This window comes from Sitodiplosis mosellana, unplaced genomic scaffold, assembly GCF_009176505.1.
Source record: "Sitodiplosis mosellana isolate CC-2019 unplaced genomic scaffold, AAFC_SMos_1.0 Smas_scaffold_6162, whole genome shotgun sequence".
Classification (NCBI taxonomy): domain Eukaryota; kingdom Metazoa; phylum Arthropoda; class Insecta; order Diptera; family Cecidomyiidae; genus Sitodiplosis; species Sitodiplosis mosellana.
In genome coordinates, this window is record NW_022601403.1 from 1,294,043 (window position 1) to 1,308,129 (window position 14,087).

A 14,087-nucleotide genomic window follows, 5' to 3' on the forward strand; every position below is an offset into this window, starting at 1 on the left:
GAATAGGAAAAAAAAGCCAGCAGCAACAACAACAACAGGCGATACAGAATGAGTTGCCGAGTTTGATAGAAAAAGATGGCCAGAATTCGATAGCACGTACGAGAAACAAGGAAGGGAGCAAAAAAAAAAAGAATGAATAAATGAAAAAAAGCAGTGGCTTTTATTCAATGTTCTATGTTCATGCATCACAGCGTTCGCTCGCACATTTTCTATTCAATCACCTCAATTTTCTCTGTGTTTACGACTATGTTCGTTCGTGGCACACAATAACAATGCACAATAATAATGTGTTTTTTTCGTCGTCGTCGTCGTCGTCGTCGTTGTTGCTGCCTTCTCTCGCGTTCGTATTTTTCGTTGTTCTATTTTGTATAGATTTTGTTTTGTGTCCGGGTTCTCTCCTCATTCTCTCTCTCTCCCCCTGGCTTATTCAATATTCCCTTCGCACATCACACACACACACACACTCACATTCTGACTAGTTTTTCCGTTTCGCGTCTCTATTCCATCAATTTTTCTATCAATCGGCATCACACATTCCACATACATATATTTATTTAGTGTGTGCTTTTTTCTGTTGTTCGTTGCCTGTGCGGTGTTACGGTTATTTTCAGTTGTTACATCTGTTTCTCGGCCCGTTGTTGTCATTAGGCGATTGCATCGTTGTCGACGTCGCCGTCGTCTCGATGTTGATATAGAATAATTATGTTTGTTGAAAAGGGATAGAAAAATCCAACTAGAAGAGTGTGACGCGCACCATTGAAATGAGATTCAAAACGAAAAATGATTGTTTTGTACTTTCTTATTGCAGCCCGGCACTTTTCTACCAATAAACACGAAGTTGTTGTTTCTCTTCTGATTCCATGTGTTTGGGACATGAGTGCGAGTGAGACAGTCGCAGCAAGATAGTAAATGATGCAGTCGGAATGAGAGGAAAAGCAAATGAGGTAAAAATAGAAGAGTTACAGGCATAGAATGAGCCAGTGTCAGAGTCAGAGCAGGAGGGAACAATAGCAAATTTAGCGATAAAAAGAGTCAGCAACATGGAATGAGCGAGAAGTAACATGGTAATAGCGTCGTGATTGTTCTCGAAAAGGAACGAAAGAGAGATAGAGAGAGAGAGAGTGAAAGCGAGAAAAATAAAGCTGTCCGACCGAAAAAATGTACAATTGGAACAGAATTACACGCGGCAGACTGTGTACCAAGTGGAAATAGTACGTCCAGATCGAGTAATGATCGAGTGAATGCTAGAAGAATGGAAAAGCGAAGCAGAAAGAGCAAGCGGAGAGGAAGAGAGAGAGAAATAAAGATTGACCTACACGGTAGCTTGGCACAAGTAACAGGCACCAATGGATAATTTTACCAACACCGTTCAAGTTGAATTGAGCATACAGAATAAAAACAAAAACGAACGATGAAAAAAGCAGCAACAACAACAACAACATTCATCCGCGCGTCATGTAATAATAAGAACTGTGGATAGTATGAATTTGTGTTCAGAATCAAATGGTCGTGTGTATCGAATAGTTGCCTCATTTTTTTCCCCGAAGTTTTTAATAACAATAATAACAACGACGGCAGCAGCAGCAACAATAACAACAGAAAGAGAGCAGTTGCTTGAACGGGCGCGCGCATTTTTCTCTTATTCGCTAGTACACATTACGTACGCTTGGGTTTATACTGTTGCATACAGAGAGAGAGAGAGAGAGAGAGAGAGAGAGAGAGAGCAAGGGATACAGAGAGAGAATTAGAGAGAGCGACAGAAACGCAATAGCATAGTGTGGTTCAGAGAGTTGAGCCGAGAGAGTGTTCTTTGCTGGCGTTGTATGTTTACGTTTGTTGCTCAGTACGGTTCGAAAAAAGAGTGTAGAGTGCGCGCAAAAATATTGTATTATTGATAGAATATTATAGGCGCAGACACAGACAGTTAGAAGAAACCTACAAAACAAAACACACGCATATTCGCGCGAGAGCATCATCACAATCAATCTAAAGCCAGAATTTTCTCTTGCCGCCCGATCGAGAAAGTAGAACACGGTGTTACGGTTTTATTCTAGTTTTGCATTGTGTGTCGTTTATGTGCGAAGAGAATTGTCTCTTGTTAGTGCAATTGGTGTCTCTCTGTGTTGTTTATTTTGTGCATGACACAGTGGCATTACGCTTATGGACACACGCGTCCACAAACTGGACTGAAGCAAACCAAAAAAAAGACCACGAGTGAAGTGATTTTGGTGAAGAAAAAAGAAAAGTAACGAATTCGGTTGTGGTTTCTCCGGGGTGAAAGAAAGAGAAAGCGCACACACACACACGTCCAGAAAAAATGCCGTTGCCGTCAATCAAATCCATCGAATATCGTCATCTATCGACGCTGCCAGCCATTTTGCGGATTGTGGCGTTGGTAAGTTGTATATTTTGCATTCTGTGTGTTACACCTTTTCCAGTGCATGCAGCTGGATGGTTGTTGGCTATTATTGTGAGTAGTCAGTAATCGCATTTCCAAATGACAATCCTCACAATGCATTCGGTATAACGGTTAAAAATCTAACCTGAAAGCTGTATGCGCACTCATGCTAATGGAAGTTGACGCGCTCTCATGTGTATTTGCGCTTCATGCACGCACACACGCTCACACATACAGACAGGGCACGTATGCACGCCAACCAGCGAGCCGATATTCCGAGAGAGTGACGCGCGCTTGCATGTATGTGTGTTTCGTGTTTACAGCGTGTTTTCCACATTTGAATCATACATACATTTTGGTTTTTCGGCCGTTTTTATTGTTTATTTTAATTCGAATGTTAGTATTTTGCATTTACATCGAATACACCAATTCTGTTTCTTATTTGTATTTTCTTTCTTCTCTGTGTGTTTCTTTTATTTCTCGCAGATATTCAACATTTTGGCAATAATTTTTGCGTCCGTAGCGGAAAATCCCTATTACGACGTTAAGAATGTGATTAAATTCAATTCGATAGCAATAGCCGGAGCGAGTTTTTCCTTTATAACATTGGCATTGGTGGTGTGTTGTGCCGAACTGCGTGACTCATTAAAATGGTTGCGTAACGAATTGCTGATACAATGTGCATTAATAATCGTATTTGTTTATGGTTGTGTGACAATGGTACGCGAGATACTTGAATGCTATCACACACTCGACAATGGCTGTCCAAGGCAATTAACAGCAACGGTTCGTACTAATAATACAAAAACACATCTATATTTTTATGGATTTTTGGTGCTCGTTTCTGCTCTTCCTTCCTTTTTTTTCCCATGGTGGCGGCGGCGGCCTGTGTCCAAAAATTGTATAAATAATAATATTTGGTTTGCGATGCAATGTGCCGAAACAAGGAAAGAGCGAGAGCAATGAAAGTGTGTGTGTGTGCGTGTATGTGTGTTAAGGAAAGGGCGAGATACAGAAAAACGAATGAATGTATTCTTGTGTGACTCATGACATTGGGATATTATCCGTTTGGACATTAAGCATGTAATTAGATTATACTCCATATATATAAAAAAATATATCATATTTTATTTCGTAAAATTATTATTCTATGCGATTTCCGGTAGTTTGGGTGCGTTGTGTGACAAAAACATCGCACAAATTTTATTTGCCGCCGCATAACTCAATTACATGCGATACATACATATATACCATACAACTCGATTCGGTGGAATGCATCTCGTTTTTTTTCTCTCTCGCTCTCTCTCTCTCTTGGTTTTCACGCACGCTTCCATCGAATTTTTTTTTATATGGCCATATATCAAGACGTAATACGGTTACACCAAACATCAAACCGATACTTCGTTTTGTTCCAAAGCTGCTTGGGCTGGAATGTGTTGCATGTTTGTCACTTGCAAAATTTTTTGCTGCCGTTTCTACACGTTTGGATGCATTTCTAATTTGTGTGCACGCAGCAATCGGCTTGTGTGCATTTTGTTGTCACTCGGTTGTTCACGTTGTAAATTATGTGCATGTGAGTTGTGTGAATGTTGCCGATAGGAGCGTGCAAGGGAGAAAATGTATGGATGAGTGGGATTGACGTTGTATGTATATGTGTGTGTGTGTGTGTGTGAGAGAGAGAGAGAGAGAGAGAGAGAGCGAACTTGAAAGAGAGACTTTAAAAGAGCACGAGACTATGGGAAAGACTATGGGATTGTGAGAAAAAAAATAATTTTCTGAGTAGAACTGAGTGAGTGAGAGAGTGTTAGAGAGAGAAAGAGAACGGATATTTTCGATACTCCGGGCACACGGACGCACGCACTCGCACATACAACCATTATATCTATTGACTAGATCGAGAGGAGAGTAAGCGCGAAAAATGATAAGAAAAAAAAGTTCTATATAAAATTTGTTTTTTTATGTGCGTGATTTGCGCGCAACAAATTAAAGATAAGAGATAGATGTCTTCAGCAATGTTATAGAAGACCTCGAGTACTACAACTTTGCCGAAGACACCATGTTGTTATCTCTTATCAGTTCCGCGGAAACCGTGAAAAACCGCGGAGGCTAGACGGGATGCTAACATTCTTCCTTTTAACGCAGATAGAATCAACAGAAATCATACTCTCCTCTTTCAAAATATATTAGAATTTTTTCACATACTCTCCTCTCGATCTAGTCAATAGATATGTGGTGCATTTGAATACAAATGATGTTCTTTGCACTCATTTGCAGTTGAGCTCTATTGTTTTTCTCTCTTCTTCTTTGCATCTATTGTTTGGTTAATGTGTTTGCTCTTACCCTTTTCCGAAATGTGCCATTTTTTTTTATTGCAGATAAGTGGAATCGCAGCCACTATTACATATGTCGTTGATGCCGTGTTCAAATTACGTGAATGGCGTCGAAAGAGTCGTGCCGAGCGTTTGGCAGCCACCGAAGGTGTAACCAAAGTTGAAGCGCCCTACGTTGACAATCTACCACAATCAATAACCGTGGAAACGGTCGCTGAAACTGAGGATGAAGACGCACCGCCACCAGTACCAAAATCATCACCACCAGCCGAATAATAGAAAAATCTCACAATCTTTTTCACCTACCACCCACCACCACCAACACCACCTCACCACATTGCGCTCTTACCAATGGTCACAAGTTTTATTATTTTTATTTTCAAAGAACTTTTTTCTTTCAATTTTTTTTATATGTATCTTGTAAATTGCACTAAAGTACAAACAAAAAATATTTACTCTTCTTTTCGCGCCTCCCATAGCTCATAAGATAGAAGACTAAATGTGAATCATTTGGCAATATATATTATTATTTTCTCTCTCTCGTGTTTTATACGCAAATTTTCCACCGACAAAAAAAAAGCATTTAGAATAAATATACAAATCAAACAACAACAAAATAATGGTTTTATTTTCTATTCGGCTTTCTTTCCTTTTCACTCATTCATATTCGATGATGATCGATGCAAAAAGTTGCGTGAATGTCTTAAAACATAAACATGGGTACATGCATCATTTATCATTTTGTAGCGCGCATTAAACAAATGAGCCCGGTACCAAAAGAAGACTTTGTCGTATTTTATGGGGTTTCGATGGGTGTTTTTTCCCATGTATATGCGCTTACTCTGTTGTCCCATTTATCAATTTTCAATAGCATTCAATCGATCGCTTGCTCACCCGAATAATCCTTTAGCCCGAACATCGAAGGCTATTGTGTGTGTTGCGTGTGAATGTGTTTGTTGCATGAATGTGTGTATGAGTGTGGATCTCGAACACAAGTGCAAATGTGGATTTACACTAATCTCAATGTGTATAGACGATATACGTGCAACAACAGAATGATTGATTTGAATCGTAATGAGCCAGAAAAGCAAGCTTTGCTGATGCAAAAAAGACAGGCACAATGGCTTGATAGACATCTGTGTTTGTGTCCAGAGATACATTTACACAGAGAGAGCAAGAGTCATATGACGAGAGGCACAGAAAGAAATACATGTTGGGAAAGAGAAATATATGGCGGGAGTGAAAGAGAGAGAAACACATACACACAGATAAAACGATAAATAGAGTAAGAGATACAGGAAGAGCGAGAGTCAGAGAAAAGCGTATGAGAGAGAGGTAGACACAGATGAAAAGACACCGATAGAGACGCATGACAAGAGACACATCAAGAGCGAAGCGCATAATGAGAGCGGTAAATAGCGATAAACGCTATCAATATACATACACACAGGAAGCAACATAAATAGCCTAAGAGGTTGCATCACATAAACATGTTGCACACATAATTCGTTTGGTTAGCATGTGTACACATCAGCATATTATCAATGCCACGATCAAGTGCGTATCAAAAAGGGATAATTAGTGTGTGTGTGTGTTTTTTTTAATTTCCTCAGTTAAAATTTAGCCTTCGTCCATATAACAAAGAGCCGCGAATCAGCGTTGTGTGTGTGTGTGTGTGTGTCGATTAATCATTGTCGTTCAACGGTGTAGACGTAGTCGCTTTTGAAAAGAGCACACAGCGTCTGAAAACAATACCCACGATCAAACATGTGAAACATCGAATCATCTCGTCGAGAGATCGAACGAGATGTGCTTTGTGAATAAACTCGATTGAAAAGTGATTGCGTTGGCGTAAATTTATGCCAAGAATTTTTAATTCACAATTTGAATGAAAATTAGTGAACAACAATAGGCAGCAGCAGCAGCTCAGTAAAGATTAGCTAAAGCTGACAAACAAAACGATCCAACGGAACCACCTATTGAATTCTCATTCTCGTTCTTTCTCATTCGCTCATTCGCCATTCGCCTCAAATCAAATCCATTCCATAATAGGATCAGCTTAATGCAATACACAATTCGAATATTACGTAAACAATCTGCTGACTCTATGTTTAGTGAGAATGTTGTTAATGCGTGTTGTCCGTCTGTCACACAAATAGAATTTGAAAATCAAATCGAAACAAACAGCAAAGAAAAAAAATCCAACTCCTATTTATATATATGTGAGCTCTCGTTCTATCGATTTTGATCGTAATTAGAAGCCATAAATTTCTGTGATGTGGAAAACCTTTATTATCTAATCACATTGTACTGATAGCTGATTGCAAATTACTATTCAAATTTTCGAGGCGACCAAATAAACGAACGAACGAACGAACGAACGAACGGGTAAGTGAGTGACCGAACCAAAGCCAAGAACAGCAACGGAGCGAACGAAGTAGCATAGCGTGAACATGGAAAATCAAAGGGCCGAACAACCGAATTTATCTTAATTGAAAGTGAAACTAATTGTTCGCTGTTATTGAGCGGTTGGCTATTGTTAATTGATGAAGTCAAGTTCTATGGATTCACTTGCTTGCTTGCTCGCTCGCTCTCGTTTTTTGGCTGCATTCAAATTCAACAATTGGAAGCCTAAAAGCCTTTAGATTCATCGCTTTGAGCTAATAGCAGTACTATTGGCCCATACATATATTTGATATTCGAAAACACGCACACCGAATGTGTTGATTTGTTCACTGAATTTTTTAACATATGTACTGTACCATAAGCGGCCCCGGGTATGGCCAGGATGGATAGCGCGAATGAGCAAACGCTATAGCGCGATATTTTGTATGCATATTTATGAGTGTATTTTGTTTTTTTTTTTTGGTTCAGAGAGCGCGAGTGAATGTTTTCTATTTGGAAGTTAAGTTATTTGGCATTTCGTGCCTATTGGGCGTATACACACGCACTGTGAGCCACAACATAAACAAGTCAGCCGTTTGGAATATTGCGGAGTTGATGATTTAAGGTGGTGCGACAAAACGTGCATTCAATTGAATCGAATTACTTTTGGTTGAAGTTGCTCCGTTGGGACACGAACAGTGTGCGAACCTGCTATCGAGCTTGTACTGTTCCCTTCCCCCTCCCCCCTTTCATTCGCGAATTGAACAAATCTTGTCATCGAAACATTGCCGCACTCTGCACCTTGTAAGAAGTCTCTATCACTTACTGTGTCGCTCGCTCTCTACCTTGCCTCCCGCACATTCTGCGATACTATACAGATCTACTGATTATGCGAGATACATCAAAATTTAAAGCAGCAAAAAAATAACCAACAACAACATTTTCGGAGCCGAACACGAACCAGGGAGAAAAAAACACCACACTTCGCCACCGAAGTGAAGTAAACAACATTTTTTCGGCTGTTCGGCTGTGTATAGGTTTTGTGGCGCATTTTTTTGCGCTTATTTTTGCCTTGATTATTGCTTTAAGTTTCCAATTTTCATCGAAAATAACGATTTCGTCACTCTGCCGTTGGCTCGCACCGCGCGCGCTGCCATCTCATTTCATTCTATGGTTGGTGCTGGTTGCTTTTCGCCGGTCTCGCTCTCTGTGTCCCACTCCCGTCTCTGTTTTGGTCGTTTTTGTTTTCAATATGTGTTCTTTTTTTCTATTTTTTTGCTTGATCTCCTTGCCTATATTTACGTTCATACATATATGTGTGTGAATCGCCTTTTGTCTTACGGCTTCATCGTTTTACTATTCGAATCGCTGTTTTTGTTGTTTTTGTTGTTTTTACTGTTTTTGCTTGTCCATTTTGTGATTCTCTTCTCGGTGGTGGATGTTGTTGTTTTTCGTACATTTTTTTTATTATAATTCATGTGGTAATCATGGTATGATGTCATATTCAATCTTTTTTTTCCTTCTTCGTTGCCTTCACATATGGTTTTGGATTCACGATCGATTACGGCCTGTGTGTGTGTGTGTGTTTGTATTTGTAAGCAATGAGCTCATTCGCTTGGAGATCTAGCAGCTAAATCGGCTTCGATCGAACAAGACAGAGCGATACACAGTGATGCATGGCTAAAGAAGCAACAAAATACACACAATTTTGTTTGCTGTCGTCGTTGTTGTTGTTGCTTTGTTGTGGTTTTTTTTCTCTCCTGTAAATGACAACAAAATTCAACACGGCACACATATAGCACACAAACATAGCACACGGTCACAATGATTCTAGATACTTACTCACTCTCTATGCAATAAAATATATACAAGCCACCGCCGCCGCCGCCGCCGCTGATCTCTGCGACTCTGTATCTCTCTGACTGACTGAAATGAGACAGAGACCAGTAGAAGAAAAAAAAAACTGCGTTTTAGTAGCTGAAAAAACGTAAAAGTGGAAACAGTAAATAAAAATCCGGTGAGCCAATTATTAAGAAGAAACGACGAATTCTTTTGCGCACACAGTCACGACAAAAATTCGTTCAGGGCTGAAACAGTTCATTTGACAAAAAGCATTCATCTTGATTGCATCTTGGAAGTTTGATTTGGAATATTTTGTTCGTGGGACTACACCGTTAGAAACGTGACAACTAGGCCAGCCAGCACAAAGAGTGAGTAAATTTTTGTCGACAAACGGTCGTTTTTTTCTGTTTCTATTTTCTCTTTATGAGCGCATAAGTGTGTGTGTGTGTGCAACGGAAAAATTCTAAAAACGACTTTTCCGATGTGTGTATTCCGGAGAGTGCGGAGATAGAGTGGCAAAAGTCATTTAACGCACCGAAGTTGTTAGTGAAGAGAGTTGAGAGTTCCAACACACAAAAATACGCAATTTTATATTTATATTTTCTTTTTTGTTACGAAAATTGGGCTGGCTTCGGTTTGGTCGGGGACAAAACACATCCGATTTCAGTTTCACTCGCTGAACATTTCAAAACAGTAGTTCGTCTCGGTGTGATCAAGAAGGTTTTTCTATCTCTTTGGTGTGAGTGTGTGTATGTAATTTAACTTCCAAATTCGATTTCTTTTTTTTTCTTGATTCCCATTGCTTGACCGCGTGTAATCACAGCATTTGTTTTACAAAAGTGATTTTGATTTGGTTGTTTTTGTTTGAGTTTGAGCTACGTTTATTTAATTTTTTTTTGTCAAGGTGGAAGCGTAGTAATCAAGTAAAAAGCCAATGTCATCGCTACTACCACCACCACCGTCGCCGTTATCGTCGTCGTCGTCGTCGTCGTTCAATATGCCGTCATTCATTCGTTCCAAAAACAAAAATCGCAAAAATTCAATTTTAGTTTTGTGATGTCAATACGTATATGTGACAACCGTATTCGATTCGATTTACTAAACATTCGAGAGTATTGTTTTTGTTCTGTCGAAATTTCAAAAACGCGCTTCACACACAAACATTCCAATACAAAAGAAGGCGCGCTCGCGCTCACGCACACAACATATCACATTTCTTGCGCTCGCACACACCGTTCGTCCGACCGACTAACAACAACAAAAATTATGCACGCATATATTGTCAAAAGAATTTTAAAGTGTGTTGCGTCGTTCATTTGCGATGCGTGAAGCAGTCGGTTGGTTGGAAGAGAGTGTTTTTAGTCCGAGGAACTAGTGCGCGCGCGCGCTCAAATCTAATAAATGTATATTCATTAGATATTCATAGCATATTTTCGAGAAAGAAAAGAAGAGAAACAAATATACGCGCTGCTACGCGCTCAACTCAAGTGATCAATGACAGTCGACACACAGTCACATTTATCGCGTCAGAGCGAAAAATTCGGTCGTGTCAATATCTTAAGAGTGCTTTTTTTCTGACAAAAAAAAAGTTCAATCGTTAAAACCGTTCATCTGTTCATTTCCAGAGAAGCGTGAAGAAGCGTGAGGGCAAGAGCACATTTTATACTGATTCGTACATAATTTTTTTAAGATTCTGGAAGTTGAAAACACAGCGTTTGTAGAATACATACAGCAATATGGGTTCAATCATTGAATTTGACACAGGCTACCTCAACACTACAGCAGGCAAATATAAAATCAGTTGTTTGGTAAGTCAACAGGCAGTTTTTTGATTTTATTGATTTTGAAGCGTTTTTTTTTCTAACATTTCCTTGCTTCTGATATACAAGCAAATGTGAAAATATTCCAAAATTTTCGCTAGAAAAATTCATTTTTTCTTTCTATTCTCGCGATTGTTTCGTTTTTCCTCCTAATAGACACTCGGTGCAATTGGGCTAGTGGCTTGTAGTATTGCAAGAGTCGGCGGAAGACAGTATGGAAAACGTTTTTTTTTCTTTTCACATTGAGTTTTCATTGGCATCGTTATTATTATTTATTTATCATTATTTATTTTATACAAGGTATGTCTCATTGGCATCGTTCGCATTTCTGGTGACTGCCATTCTTTTGCTCATTCTCATCTGTAAAGCGAGCTTACGTCAATCGTCTCTGTGGCTGAAGGTTGAAGTGGTTGTATGCGTCATCCTAACAATTTGCTATATCGTTGCCAGTATTGACATATTCCGAGTTTGCTGGTACTATTTGTTCGATCGCTTTGATTTGGGACCATTTATTGGATCACTCATTGCAACCGTAAGTAGTTTCTTTTTTCTTTCGTGCATACCCTGTATAGAGAATCTCTACTAGAGATTGGCTTTGCGCATTTTTTTTTCACATTTTCTTCGTTTTTCGTTCTCTGGTCTGTCTCTTTCTATCTCGATTGTTCGCTATGCCATTGCTTTGCTCTATTCCGTATTCCAAGTTAGAATATCTAACCTAGCAAAATAGAACAGAGAGAATCGACCGCAAGCGAAAAAAAAACATACACACACACACACACACACAGTCCATCCATCTTTCCAGCTAAATCCAATTCCCTTTGAAAGCGAACGAGATCAAAAGAGACGAGAGACAACGACATGTGAGAACTATTTTAAAAATGCATCACATTTGCTAAAGCAATCAGTCACATATTTAATGCGTCTTTTTTTTCTTACGAAAAAAATGGTGTCGCTGTGACCCATCCCATGTCATGTTTTCAAGTTGCATATGCACCGAGTTGTTATTGCGGTGATTTTCAACAGCCATATATTGTTGCTAATGCCACTTAATGACACATTCCGTACGATTTAATTTATCAAATCGAATTTATTAATTCATGTAAAGGTCGAGTTTTGTTGTATCGAATGTATTTGTCGGGTTGAGTGGTGTTTTTTTATTGTTTCCATCACAGTTTATTTGAATAAATCCCCAAACAAGTATCAATTGATTAATTGAAAATGGATATAGATCATTGCAGTTGTGACATTTTTTTTCTCCTTCAATTTTTTTCAACATTAGATTTGCAGCATATTCGCAACCTTAACTTACGCAAGTGACACCGCATTAAAGTGCCGTGAATCGAGCGGCTCGGGCAGTACATCCAACGTTTAATTAATATACACGAAGAAACACCCTCCTAAACAGTCATTCGTTTTTCTTTATGCGTGTGTTGTTGTTTTCTTCTTCTTCTATTTGAGTAAATTTTCGTTATTCTCTTTTCAAAAACCAAAAAAAAAAAAACATTTAAATGAAAACGTACCGAAGAAAAACGTTTCGATCGATCCGCAATGTGCAAGTAATCAAGCCAAAAGAAACGCAAAAAAAAAATTAAGTAAGTTGAACAAGAAAAAAAACACACACACACACCTAAACCAAACAAGTGTTGTTGTGAAGAAGGGAAAGGGCGAACAAATGGCAACTTAAATTGAAATGAATACTCACCGGTGTTGCGTGTTAAAAGGAATAAATATGCAAATATCGTCACCGAACAATAGAATCCGTATAATTGTGTTTTTGTTAAATGCTTCTTTTTTTTAAGATGGAGCGCAAGTGAGCGAACGAGTGAGTGCGATGGAGTGTACCAGGGCCTACTACTGTTCTCTGGCCACTGTGTTACGCGCACACTCATCGCTTTCAACGCGAGAAACTCTTTGCGAACGAAATTTTATTAAGCAATTAATTAACGCTATATATACCTTTAATCGGTGTATATACTATACACCATCATTATGAATAGTCAACGAAATTTGCATAAAGTAGTAATATTGTGCAATAGCCATAGTCATACACACAAGTGCCTTCATCTTAAAATTTTTCTTTTTTCTCCTTTGTTTGTTTGTTTAAATGAACGAAGAGAAGAAGCAAACAATTTTCGTGCTATCGTCAACCGAAAGTCATTAAATTAGGTTCGAATCCAGATTGTTTTATTTGTTCGCCTACTTTATTTTTCTTCTTCTTCTTCTTCGTCTCTATTCTCTAATTCTATTATTGTAAATTCTTTTCTATTTCGGATCGTGTTTCTTTTTAAATAAATATTAAATATTCAATGTAAATCGTTCATAAATGGCAAAATCAATGTTCATGTGTTTTTTTTCTATTTTTTCTATTCATTATTTTGTTTTTGTATGTTTTATTTTCCCATTGTACGAAATTTGCAATAAATATTGAGATTATACGGAGTAATTGGTCGTTTTATTTCGCATTTTAACCAACTAAAATACAAAAAAAGATATACATCGAAGAGAACACTAGAAAGGGAGAGAAAAAAAAGAGAGAAGTAAACAACGCAATCGAATCGATCGCAAATGTTCAAGTGATTGAGAAATAGTATGCTCAGCGTGTCGTTGATTCGATTCTTCGTTGAGGTTTGACTCTTTTTGTTTTTTGCTGTTTCTTCGTTTTTGGATGCATGTATTTTGAGCAAATTTTCGGACGGACTATGCTTGCTATATAGCATAGCAAGGGGGCTAACAGTACCAGCAAAAACAATCGATCGATCGAGTGAATGACTACAAACGACGAGGCGACTGCAGTATGGCATCAAAAACAAGTTGCTGACATATAACTATTTTTAGGCACTGCACGATCATACGCAGTCAGCAGAGTTAACTCTCTCTCCCTCTCTTCTCTCGCTCTCCTTCTGGCTCTCACTCTCTTTTGCACTCTGCAATGTTTATGAGGCACGTAATATACACATTGTGTGTGAGTGAGTGTGTGTATCTTTCGCATGTGAAAGCGTCGGAAATCAACCGAAAATGTGTATGCACGAAGTCTTGCGCGACACAGCCCAAAAACAGTATACATGTATAGTGAAAATCTAAAAAAGAAACACATCGCGCTCGCGCGCGCACGTCTTGCAAGACGATGATGAAAATATACAGCGCAAATCCAAAAACGGAAAAAAAATGGAAAAAAAATTAAACAAAATGCAAAACAACACGCAGTCCGAGTGTTGCCAGTTCGCAAAAGTCATCGGGCGAACACAATAATCGAGCAAGAAATACACGAAAAAATACAAAGCAACTAACAAACATTGTCGAACAAAATCTATT

General features: G+C 38.6%; 2 protein-coding genes across 7 annotated transcripts; both read left to right on the plus strand.

Annotated features, from left to right (window-relative positions):
- Window positions 1-1,478: 1,478 nt before the first annotated feature.
- LOC129574311 (uncharacterized) lies at window positions 1,479-5,345 on the plus strand. The gene is made up of 3 exons (XM_055456134.1): window positions 1,479-2,395; window positions 2,885-3,184; window positions 4,774-5,345. Exons 1-3 carry the CDS (start codon window positions 2,318-2,320, stop codon window positions 5,002-5,004), a joined length of 609 nt encoding a protein of 202 aa, XP_055312109.1. The 5' UTR covers window positions 1,479-2,317; the 3' UTR covers window positions 5,005-5,345.
- A 3,666-nt stretch (window positions 5,346-9,011) lies between these two features.
- On the plus strand, window positions 9,012-13,214 carry LOC129574313 (uncharacterized). Of its 6 annotated transcripts, none has more exons than XM_055456142.1 (5): window positions 9,012-9,130; window positions 10,581-10,763; window positions 10,932-10,987; window positions 11,076-11,307; window positions 12,055-13,214. In XM_055456142.1, exons 2-5 carry the CDS (start codon window positions 10,692-10,694, stop codon window positions 12,145-12,147), a joined length of 453 nt encoding a protein of 150 aa, XP_055312117.1. In that variant the 5' UTR covers window positions 9,012-9,130; window positions 10,581-10,691; the 3' UTR covers window positions 12,148-13,214. The 6 variants fall into 6 exon arrangements, with proteins under 6 accessions (XP_055312117.1, XP_055312116.1, XP_055312115.1 ...); XM_055456141.1 differs by lacking the exon at window positions 9,012-9,130 and adding an exon at window positions 9,174-9,323; XM_055456140.1 differs by lacking the exon at window positions 9,012-9,130 and adding an exon at window positions 9,174-9,323 and having other exon boundaries at window positions 10,646-10,763.
- The last annotated feature ends 873 nt before the right edge of the window (window positions 13,215-14,087 follow it).